The 12,114-nt window shown below is 40.7% G+C and overlaps 2 protein-coding genes across 3 annotated transcripts; one reads left to right on the top strand and one right to left on the bottom strand.

Annotated features, from left to right (window-relative positions):
• Positions 1-2,388: 2,388 nt before the first annotated feature.
• On the bottom strand, positions 2,389-5,795 carry PFN4 (profilin family member 4). The gene is made up of 5 exons (XM_053460190.1): positions 5,733-5,795; positions 4,777-4,898; positions 3,779-3,913; positions 3,011-3,116; positions 2,389-2,712 (listed from the first exon to the last, which is right to left on the bottom strand). Exons 2-5 carry the CDS (start codon positions 4,891-4,893, stop codon positions 2,684-2,686), a joined length of 387 nt encoding a protein of 128 aa, XP_053316165.1. The 5' UTR covers positions 4,894-4,898; positions 5,733-5,795; the 3' UTR covers positions 2,389-2,683.
• Positions 5,796-6,267: 472 nt separating this feature from the next.
• On the top strand, positions 6,268-11,619 carry LOC128483637 (protein FAM228B-like). 2 transcript variants are annotated; one of them, XM_053459890.1, is made up of 9 exons: positions 6,268-6,320; positions 7,721-7,863; positions 8,058-8,180; positions 8,420-8,497; positions 9,581-9,778; positions 10,149-10,226; positions 10,567-10,654; positions 11,023-11,158; positions 11,512-11,619. In XM_053459890.1, exons 2-9 carry the CDS (start codon positions 7,765-7,767, stop codon positions 11,567-11,569), a joined length of 858 nt encoding a protein of 285 aa, XP_053315865.1. In that variant the 5' UTR covers positions 6,268-6,320; positions 7,721-7,764; the 3' UTR covers positions 11,570-11,619. The 2 variants fall into 2 exon arrangements, with proteins under 2 accessions (XP_053315865.1, XP_053315864.1); XM_053459889.1 differs by lacking the exon at positions 6,268-6,320 and having other exon boundaries at positions 7,667-7,863.
• The last annotated feature ends 495 nt before the right edge of the window (positions 11,620-12,114 follow it).

Below are 12,114 nucleotides of genomic sequence, written 5' to 3' on the forward strand. Positions count from 1 at the left end.
CTCAGAGGCGCACCCAGCAGGGGCCACAAAATCCATGTTGGGTAAATGGAAGGGGAGATCTATATGAGCTGCACTCATGGGAGAGGTAGAGAACGAGTGTGTATGTATAAGTGTTTTGGTGTTAGAGTGAGTGAGTGTATGGTGGTAGAACAAGAGTGTGTGTGTGTGTGTGTGTATAAGTGTTTGGTGTTAGAGTGAGTGAGTGTACGGTGGTAGACCGAGAGTGTGTTATCGCGTGGTGTTGGCAGGATTGTGTGTTGCTGTATGGAGGTAGAGCGTGCATGTGTATGGGAGCATATGTTGTTAGTATGTGTGAGTGTATGCTGTAAATGTATGGTATTATAGAGTGTATGTTAATGTATATTGTTAGGAAGAGTGTCTCAGACATACACAGCTTAAACGCAATGCTGCCTGTGCACAGTGTAATCCATTGTGCGTAGGCAGACCCCAATTAGACGGGAACAGTCCCCGCAACTTCTGGACTGTTGGCAGGTATGTTATTGCAGTGCTGGCACACATGATATGTCTGTTTGAAAGTATGAGGTGTCGCTAAAAGACATTTTTGTAGAATAAGGTTGTGCTCTGATCCCTATAACAATTTATATGTAACATCTTTCGTTATTGGGTGACACTTTCCTTTTAAAATACTTCGTACTTGGATATTCAAATGTCAATATAAAATGCAATGTACAATAATTAAAGTATGTGTGTGTGTATATATATATATTTATATAATGTTTACAAGGTGACTTTTCAGACATGTTGGTCACAATTCTAAAGGTTCCCCTTCTTAAAAGCTGCAATTTTATGGCACGTTGGGTAACTTTTTTTTTTTTTTTTTAATCACTCGCTTTGTGGTTAAATCACTACTGTTTTTATTTTTATGCATTTTGGTAGGAGATAAATTTAAAGTATTATCGGTTTCCTATGGGCTGAGCGCCCTCTGCAGGGAAGTCATTTCATGCGCAGCTCGGTTCACTGCAATAAAATAACGCTTGGGTAACATTTGTTAAAAGCCTTCAATGAAATTAACTCAAGGTAACCGCAGGCCACGCTGAGTGAACCCTCAATGACCGCAACTCACAAAGCCTATGCCGAGTTCAATACAGCTCCCTGAGTAACTCAGTTTGTGTAATGACAACTGTTGGTGCTTCCAAGGTGAGTAACCATCGACCTGCATTGGAGAACCTCTTTTTAGTCACCTAAAAACTGAATTTTAGCAAATAAGCCCAGAGATGAGCAGAAGTATGTTCCTGCCATCAGGTAGGTGAGGATTATCTCTGCATAACCCCCTGAAGAAAAAGCTACCTTTATGGACTCTGAGGACCAGATGAAAACTGGTGATTTCAACTGCCTGATCAAGGTAGTTATCCATCATATACTATCTGTGATAGCATATGATGGATAACACAAGAAGATCACTGAGGCATCCCTGAGGAGGCTGTGGGCCAATTTGGAGCTGGGCCCATCTACTGGTCATGGAGCCTCTCTGATGACTTGGTATGCTCCAAGATAGATTTTGCGTTCACTATCAAGTAAAGCATGGGCAATGCCTTGGAGCTTCTTGCTAGTCCTCTGGTCGTAAGATTGTTTGGCTCCAGGGTGACCTCCGATGGGCTCCTGGAAGTTAAACGCTACACTATTGCAGGAGGTTATGGAGGACCTATGCTCGCTGTGGCACAGTTGTTGGAGCACACCAGGGTCAGGCTTCAGAGCTCCCTTTGGGCCAAGTGTAGAGTGTCAGATAGTAATAGGAAGATTAACTTTAGAAAGCTGTAGCTCGAGTTCCAGGTCTAGTGGCACCTTCACCAGTGTGGTTGGGAGATGTAGGACAGGCTGAATAAAGCCAAAGAGGGCCTGAAAGGGCACTACACGTCAACTACAAGATCCTAATTAAAGTGTTGGCTACAGTTGGGCATTGAATAGTTTGTCTGTCCTGACCAGACGTACTATCTCTCTGGTGGCAGAATAGCAGACAGTCTAGTCCGTATTAGGGAAACCAACAGCCCCAATTCTCAGCTGTCATTCTCACCGTCATACCCCAATCTCTTTGTGCCCCTGGAACGATTTAACTTTTTTTCTTGTACATCATATGTAGGTTCTGTGTTGGAATAAAGTCAACATTCAAAAAGTGCATCTCAAGTTACTGGCCCCCTTACGAAGAAACCTTCCCTTAAATATTGGTCACGTATAGGTCAAACTTTTTTGTATATAAATTCTTACATTTTGGTCCGTAATATAGATACTCTCAATTATAGACTGGCTGGATGTGAGTCCTAAATGGTTTATAAGTACATGAATCCAGTAGCTGAAATAAACATATCCACGTTAGCACATTACATATGTTCTTATTAAAACATTTTAAATAAACAAAGTGATCAGTATGAAAATGTGACTTTTTTGTATTTGATCATGCTGTATTAGTCGACAAACTTTCTTTTGTAATCACAATTTTTCTAAACAATCTGTTTTAGGATTTTTACAGGCGTCTGATAAACCGGGCAGAGTATACTTGGCAGTAAATAAATCACATTTAAGGGCGTAGAAGAATCCTGAGGTTATTCCTGCCTCTTTCTGTTTAAGGAAGGGTCTCCAAAAGCATTGCTTAGGTGGAATGTTACAGACGTAGGGCTTCTTTTGTACCACTTTTGGCAAATCATCATCTGTAGATGGTTTTTGATTCTTACATTTCCTTTTCCCGTAAATAAGAACCTAGGAAAAAAATAAAATACGGTGATGTTTCCAGCAAATTCCCCTTCGTTTCTCGTTGTCCTTCGGTGAAGATCACGTTGGACTCCTACTGTCGCTCCAAGCTGATGAACTGAAACCTACAGACTCCGTAGACTAAAAGCCAAGTTCCTGGGAGTTAAACATTACAGGATCCAATCTAATGATTATTTATCTGTGTAACTTTCATATTTTACAACCAAACTCCATCGGAATGTAATAAAATGTAGCTTGAAGTTGAACGAAATGACCCAGAATGTTGATAATTTAGACGCACACTCACCAAGTTTCTCAGCTGCTTCTACGCACACGCTGGGGTACATGCCTTCACGGTACATGGCTAAAAGGATATGGGACTTTGTTCTTACCACAACTATACCTTCCTCCTCCTACACAAAACAAATTGATGCAAATGTTATGAAAATCAGAAAATTAAATCCGCCAAAAATATATAAGTTTCATTCCCAACAGAAGCGGAGTAACATAGCAGACACCACTAGGTGTGAAGTCCACAGACACCCCACAGACATAGATTAATTGGGTAAGAGAAGAATGGAAGCGGCGGAGTGAAATGGGTTACCTTCATCTACATCACAGTTGTAACGGAAAGGTGAATGAATGAGTTGGGGAAAAAAAGAATGTTGGGTTAGACTTAAGTTCGAGGAGGTTATTGGGTAACACGCTAAGCATTCTTGAAAGCCTTTGTTTCTCAGGACTATCCTCTATCAGGTTTGCTTTGCATAATATATCATTAAGTTGGATAGACTGCTAAGATTTAACAATAAATTAGGCAAGGCTATCTCTCCACCTCAACTCATCTCAGCTCACTTGCAATTCACAGTCTAGTGAATGAACTCCATCAACTACCTGAGTGGCTACTGTATTAGCCCAAGAGAACATGAAGTCATTAGTCAAAGGTGGTATCTTGTATTGGACAACACAGACAAGATGTCCCGTGAGCTTTTAGGACCTCAGAGGTCTCATAACTTGACCCACATAACTATAATTATAGAAAGCCTATGTAAAGACATAAAATAAATAGGGAACTTACACATTTAGCATATATGGAGTTTTTATCTGCACGGATACATTTGTATGTCTTTTCTCGAAAGTTAATTCCTTCTCTTCTTATCACAGGGGGGGTCTTGAAGGCACCTATAATAGCTTGGATTTCTTGTGGCTTCAACTAAGGACCATACAAACAATTTTATAAGTAAAAAAAATGTAAAACACTAAATATTTTGTCATTGTTTGGCTTATTTCGAACAATCAACAATTCCTTGTAGGGGTACCCATGGTTTAAATTGACAATAAAGCCTTGTGGGCTACGTTCTGAAGCTCATCCGTGAGACTGTGAGAGAGCCAACGAATTGGGACAAACTAAATTTAATTCCTCATTTAGCAGTTCAAGTATCTTTAGCGTTTACAGTTCAGCTACAGTATGACTTAATATTAATTTCATATGTTCATTTATTCACTAAATTGCATTAGGGTAAATTATTGGCTTGGTATTAATTAAAAACAATTCAAATTCTCAAAGAAGCTGCAATATTTACAAAAGTATCTGAAATGTATTAAAAAAAAAAAAAAAGGAAAATAAGTGCCCATCAGTGCCCATAACCCTCTTCCACAATCTCCCTTAGTGCCCATACCCCTCTTCCACCCTCTCCAACAGTGCCCATACCCCTCTTCCACCCTCTCCAACAGTGCCCATACCCCTCTTCCACCCTCTCCAACAGTGCCCATACCCCTCTTCCACCCTCTCCGACAGTGCCCATACCCCCCGCTGTCTCCCCCCCAGTGGCCATACCCCTCCTGCTGCCCCTTACCCAGTTCCCATACCGCCCTCTGCCTTGGTGCCCATACCCCACTGCCCTCTCTCCCCATGGTCCATAATATTTATCCCCATCCCCCGTGTGAAATCCACCCTATGCCAATAGCTCCCTGCTCTCATCACCCCTCTGCATACCCCTCTTCATCGATTCAGCCCCTTGTTCTGTTTTTAAGATGATATGTAAAAGAAAGATGGAGCGTGACTGCCTTCCTTACATGAAAATGTGGTGGGGAGGCAAACGCGAGACCCTCCTTTATTTTGATGAGCGCGGCACCCTCCACGTGCGAGGTCTTTATCAAAGAATCATACAATAACTTCTGAATTTGGTTCATTGTACCTTTAAAAGAAATCAATATAGATTATGTTATCAGGGTCGAACATCTACAGCACATACATTATTATATTATCACACAACGAACAACCATAATGTGCCTAAAAAGTTATACTTATTTTTTTTATAGGAATATATATATATATTTAAAATGAACAATATGAATATATATATATTTCAAATGAACTATAGGAATATATATATATTTAAAATAAACAATAGGAATATTTACCTATATAATATAATTTATATAAAAATTATACTTCCTTTTTCACATGGAGAACAATATTAAATAATTGTAATATAAATATAATATATATTAGAAATATAATAGAAAATATTAAATTATGGAACGTTTCCCGTTACATGAGACCTAATGATGAGAATTGAATAAGAGAATAAAATTCAGGGGAAAAACATGTTGTAATTCATACCAGTGACAACTTCTTTTTATATTTTAATTTTTTATATATTAATGGCAGATAAGAACTGGCTCTTCTAGAATGCACACCTCATGGAAAAAAATGTTTTTAGATTTAATTAACCATACAATATGCTTTTAAAGATCTTATACTCATCTTCAGTTGACATCATGCCTTCATCTCACATTCTTAATGTAATTAAATAAGAATGAATGAATAATACACGAGAATTCACATCTAATATAGTTTTATAGTTATAAACTCATTATTAAATGTACATTTCTAATAAATCTGCTAATAACACTTTATAAAGTTTAAAAGTAACTTTATTGCAGGGTTTGTCTGCATTAGTCTGCAGCGATGTATAGTGGGAGTGAGTATACATTGGCGATCACCCCGGGAGTTACCCGCAGCTCACCTGTCCCAGCTCCGCTCGGTATTGGGGTGTCACGGGTATATCCTAAAACCTGTCCCCTCCAAGTAAAGGCGGGTTTCATAGACATCAGAAATCCTATTGGCTAAATCACATGCACTCCCTGCACGCTGATTGGCTAACATCCACGTTTGTTATCATACATCTCCCAGAGAGACCTGTGTGAACTACAATGCGGTTGCTATAGTAACTATACACAGCTTGTCCGGCGCTGGCGGAGGAATACAGGAGTAGAGACAAACCTATAGTATTCGAAAGTGTTTTTCCTTATAAAAATCTCTATTTCAAACATTAGCCAAACTGTAATCTCCACTGCGCTGTGCTTTAAGCGCTTTAAAATTAAAAGCTATTGAGTTAGAAATAATAAAGTACTCCATAGTCCGGTCCGCGGAGGGATACAGCGCGCACTGCGGCCATTGATAATGGAATGATGTCGGTGTTCGGCGTTATTTCGTCATCGGATGACAGTAGTTGGAGTTTCTTAATGATACGAACTATCACAGGGAGGTCTGCGTTCTAGCGATTCGGGTTCCAGACTGCAGTGACCTGTGATCCAGAGCAGATCTAGACCTGGTGAGCCCATCTACTGCCCCTGAAAGGGCATATAACATACTGATCAATGTATATATAATGGAGACAGGGGGCAGAGTCGCCTATTCTTCTTCCTGTTACCCCTTCACTTACTGATATCCCTGCTTGAAAACAGGTGACACTTTAAGTGCAACTTAAGGCTCCCATCCTATCATTTGTTTATTATTATTAACAAATATTTTGTTATCATATAGTTGTTATAGTCCCTGAACATCTGTTCGGCGTTTTGTACTGTACAAATATTTCTGCGGCAACCTGATTTCAAGGCAGACCTCTCGGATCCATCTTTTTACGCTAAAGATTGAAAGTGTATGTTGACAAAACAGCCGCATATAAAGTGTCAAAACGGCCCCAGTTTAATACAATTTCCTCTTATTTTCCCAAATGTAACAGCTTTTGAATCCGTAACAGTGATAGAACCTGCATGCAGAGTAGGGCTGCAACTAAACATTATTTTCATAATTGTTCTGTTGGCCGATTTATTTTATTGAATAATTGAAGGGAAAAAAATGCAATTTTTTTCATTTAATTAAAATAATTTAATGAACAGAGTGTGATAAACAAACAGCAGAATAAAAACTTTACGTTAACATTACGCTGCTAAACATTTCTAAAAAGCAGAACAAATATATATAAACTATATATACACTAATGAGGGGACCGGGGGACTCGGGGGTAGTATGATGGTAACTGGGGTGCGGGGACCGGATGAGACGTAAGGCTGGGAAGGAGTTAATGTGTACCCTGCAGCAGTCTGGCACGTCTTCTCCACCCAGCTCTGATGCGGCATCTGCCTAAAGTAAGTTAAACGTTAAATTAAAGGAGTAGTGTGCGCTGTACCCGGTCCAAGTCATCGAACGAGCAACGATTTTCATTATCGATTATAATTGATTAAATCGATTCGTTGTTTCAGCCCTAATACACGGAATGTAGAAATCCCCTGCGTGGCGGCTAATATGACACAAAAATAAAACGGGCAAATGATATGATTTAGGTTAATTTTGTCAGCTGACCCATGTCAGTTTCCTCTTATTAAGGGTCTACATTGTGATCTTCTCCAACAAGAAGGGCCAAGCTGGTCTTGCATAATTAATGACATAGTACAGCACTATGGAATATGATGGCGCTATATAAAACAATAAGTGATAATTGGTTGGATTTCTTGAAAGTTACCCCCTCGGTCGAATACAACACGGCACATTATAGAAGCCCCCATACCCAACAGTAAGGAGCTCCTAAATCCAGCATCTGCTCAAGGTCTCTCAGGGCAGTGTTGTTGAGCGGCGTCTCTGGATATGATGGTCTGAACTGGTGGTGACATCGGTTGAGGATGCTCCATGCCATAGTAAGATGTCAGATAGTTTCTTCATTTTACTTCTAAGAATACTTTAGTATTAAGTCCTTTGGAACTCTTTCTCCATGTAAGATGCCGATGCGTCGCAGAGGACGAGTGAAGGACGGGCGTATCGCTCATCACAACGAGGAGCTTCGCAAGGAGCTACTGTCCGACCCAGAGTCTACTACGGTAACATCACGGAAATAGAGAGCTCTAATACTGGTCCTTGAGGTTGGGGCGTAATCCCTAGGACTTGTGTATTGGACAACCAATCCTATCATTCATGAAAAGGTTGTAGATGAACAGCCGCTGGGAAGCTGATGCCCAGAAGACTAATCTCCATGGTTTCTTTCTGTCTGATCACGATATATCTTGTCTTCCAGGGGATGACACCTAAAATATTTACGCTTACAAAAATATCTTCAAAAAGTCAGGTTGCTGGGAGTCCGTCCAACAAATCTGAATGGAGGACCAGGAACTGGCTAACAGACAGACTTTTGACCCAGGTAAAAAAAACGAGCTGCGGTTGTACATTTGACTTCTCAGTTGATTTGTTGTGAAGATGTACAAACCAGCCGCTCCTGTCCCTAAAAGAACACAATACATCTTCCCAAACCTAGAATGATCTGCGGGAAGCGAAATCTTCAGGAACAGCCCCCTTGGTGTTACTGTTGCTATGGTAACTGGATCACTTTTGCCATTTATAATAAATCCCATATCTTGTTTTCACATTGTATTTTCCCAGGCGCTTGCTGATGAAACAAGTGATGGAGTCAATGAAATGGTTCGGTCTATGTTGGAAAAGGAGAATCACTTCAGGGAGGTATGAAATGTATCAATGAGGGGTTCCCTGCAATGATATCATTGCAGGGGACCCCTCATTAATGAATATCCATTGATGAGGGGTCTCCTGGGACAGTTTCTCCCTTTTTCCTCCACTTCCACCTTTTCTCTCATCTCTCTCTCCCCCTTCAGCCCTTCCCTCACCTATCTGCTCAGTTGTTAGATTTATCTGTTTTTCTGGCTCAAGTGTTCCCAGTAGGTTCCGGGTTATGATATAATTTCCTGTTCTCCCCCGTAACTAGGCCTAAGATGGCTTTGGAAAGCTTTACTATAGATATCTATTGGCTAAGAAAAAGATTTGTAGCTTGTTTGGTATTCACAAAGAGATCTAGCCATTCCAGAATTCTCGTCCTCTTCGTGTAGACTAAGCTAACCCTGAATAGTCGGAGCCAAACCAACATATAGGGGCTGAGGGAGCTGAAACTCCACTTTATGTCTCTTTAAAAGGCTTATCACATGGTCGCTTGTAAACATGACTGGGCTCCCTGCACTCAGGTGCCACTAGGTGGCAGCAAAGCGGAGAAGGTTGAGAAGACAGACATGCGGTCGGACGCTCTCGCCTCATCAGTGCCTTCTTGGTTTTTATGATTTCACAATTACCCAGGAAGACAGAAAAGCTTGCAGCTCCACCTATGCGTGTCAGATATATACTCATTTATATACCTTTCCCACGCATCATCTTTCTAGTTCCAGGGTCTCTCTGTGCCCCACTGTTAATTCTGGCTGCTTCCTGGATACCGGTGATTAAAGATAATAACATACTTCTCTATTTAGTGTTTTCTCTCTGTATATTTCCATAGTCCGGTCCATTCGAATTTTCACGAATCCCTAATCGAGAGCTCCGAATTTTGCATGGGTCAGCCTGTGACATAGAGTTCAAGAGAACGCAGTATTTAACTATGCATTAGGGCCATCTCAGCCATTCTAGCAGGCAAAGCACTTCATGATGCATAGTAAAGCCTTAGTTTAGGCTGCACCTCTTGCAATGTTGGTATTGATAGCATTGCAATGGCTGGAATATCAAAGCTGATTTCTATTACATGCGTCTTTCATCTTTAACCAGAAAATGGATGAACACCTGAGGCAGGCGGACCACATCGCCCTGCGACAGAAGGAGATTCAGCATAAGGAGTGGACCCATCGGGTTTCAAAACCGTTACAGAAAACCATCGAGAATTACATCGATAGTCAGTCAAGTGAGGACATCGAGAAGAGAAGGCGAAATCTCCACGAACAGTACTTGAAATACTGCAATAAAAAGGTATAGTGGCGGGGGGGGGGGGTAGTTGTGTCCTCCATATTGCTGAATTGGGAGGCCCCCTGACTAGTGTGTATGTATGTATATATATATATATATATATATATATATATATATATATATATATATATATATATATATATATATATATATATATGTGTGTTATAAACTTTGCGGTTTGAACTGGTCTTGGAATTTAACCCTTGGTGTGCCATTCATCCCATTAGGCCCTGATGAGCATTTAGTCTTTGCCCACCTATATTGGGTGAGACCATGTAATGGGTCTGTTATTTTAATGGTAGCCGTTAATGAGATGCTGTGGTTCTGTATGTTGCTCCGTTAACATTTATCTTTATTTTTTAACTTCTCAAAGGGTCGCGCGTTTATGGGAGATTATGATCCCTCGGAGTATGACCCTTTTAGCCACCAGCTTGACAAGAGCTATCTGAAGGTAAGAATGGTTTACCGGGCGACACTGTGTGATACTGCTAACCCTGCCACGTACCAAACACAGAGTTACTGTATGGAAATAATTAACAAAATCAAAAATATGAAGAAAATATAGTTTCAGAGAAAATAAAATGTTGGGCATTTTGCTGTGAAACGCTCTGCAGAGTCACTTGGCTCCACTTTGTCATTATGTCTTGAACTTTGCCGCTGTTTAGTTATGACGTCCTGCTGTTGTATTATACCGGTTTGTAAGATAATGAAGATAAGTCCTAGCTGTGGGGTTGATGTATTTTATAAAGGTTTTGTGTCTTTCCGTTAATCTGTTTTTATGATTCATGCAGGTGACCACCCCGCCGTTTTCAGATCCCCTTCTGTACCCGTTTCAGAAGAGAATAGAAGAGGAGAGGGTTGTGCTCCGCTGTGAGACAGGTAGCTATTACCAGTTCCAACGTTCTTGGACAGACGAAAACCGTAAAAGATAAAATACTGGCCCTGCATAATACAAGGTTAAAGTGAGAGGATTTCTTGAGTCTTCTTACAGTCAATCATTCTTAATCATGCATTGTGCAGGGCCAGCTCAGTCCTCGGGGCTTGGATCTCCGTAATGCACAGTGAAAAGATTCATTAAGTAAAGTGAATACAACTTAAAAAGCAGAGTCGCACGTCATTTATGATAATTTTAGCCAATTTTGTCACAACAAGGTTATTGTGAAAACATAAAGAAAATTTCTTAGACTGGGAAATAACATTCGAGATCATCACCAAGAACTGAGCCGCGTGCCTGTCTTCTTCCATAGGCAGACTGTATTCTGCTAAAGAGATAAATGAGCTAAAATTGCCAAAGATTCCGTTCGATCGGAGGAAGGTGAACAGCGCCGAGTGGCTGAAGGCTCCGGTAAGCTACATCGAGAGTGACGTCCGGCAGAAAAGCAGGTGAGCGTCGGGAGAAATGATCAGCAAATGGGAGCAAAATTGGAAAAATATGTTGCATTTTAACACATTTAACACATTAAAAATCTGGAATGGATTGGGTGGAATCAGTGGTTCTTTAAATGAATATCAAAGTCTTTTCTGTCATTTAATAATGATGCATTTTATATCAAACTCTGCATACCGCTTAGGTTTAGGTCAGTTTGTTGTTTTGATTAGATTGTGTAGTTAAGAATATATTTATCTGTTTGTAGCTCCAGTCATAACACGGATGATTTGCTTTCGTTTGTTGAATGTCTGGTGCTGAAGCTGTAATCAGTCGGTTCCCGCTACTGCTAATTACTCCTTTATTACAGGCAGAAAATGAGAGGAACCCATCTGAAATCCAACATAGACTGGAAGACCGAGCTGTAAATGAACATTTGTTTTTTCCTAATCTAAATCTAATAAACGTTATAGACTAAGTTGTTGGCTCGTCATTAATCTTAAAGCAGAAGGCTACCTGTAATAACAAAACATTTATAAAGGGAATGGCACACGGGACGCAGCTGTAGACTCTATGGCCACACACAACTTTGGAGACACGCATGCAGGGGACAGAATCTTCATCTCGCTATATGACCGAGAGACTAGAAGTTTGGAATTCAACGAGTCTGTCTAACTCCATCTCCGGGAGATCCTTCTTCCAGGAGGGTAAGCCCTTCCGCAGCAGAGGACATTATAAGCGAACCAATCTGTTGAATACCGTTAAGGCGTCGGATAGTTATGATCCTTGGGAGACAGCCCCGCAAAGAGTTTTCTGATGTAACTACCAAGTTGCGAGTATTTGCCAACACCCCACCTCACAGTTTAATCTTAACGGCAAATGGGAAGAGCTCCCGTAACGCTGTTACATGCAAGACCTGACCTCGATGTTCCACTGGCCAGACTCGAGGACCCTAGCGATCTCTGATGTAGGC

The sequence above is a fragment of the Spea bombifrons genome, chromosome 3, assembly GCF_027358695.1.
Source record: "Spea bombifrons isolate aSpeBom1 chromosome 3, aSpeBom1.2.pri, whole genome shotgun sequence".
Lineage (NCBI taxonomy): Eukaryota > Metazoa > Chordata > Amphibia > Anura > Pelobatidae > Spea > Spea bombifrons.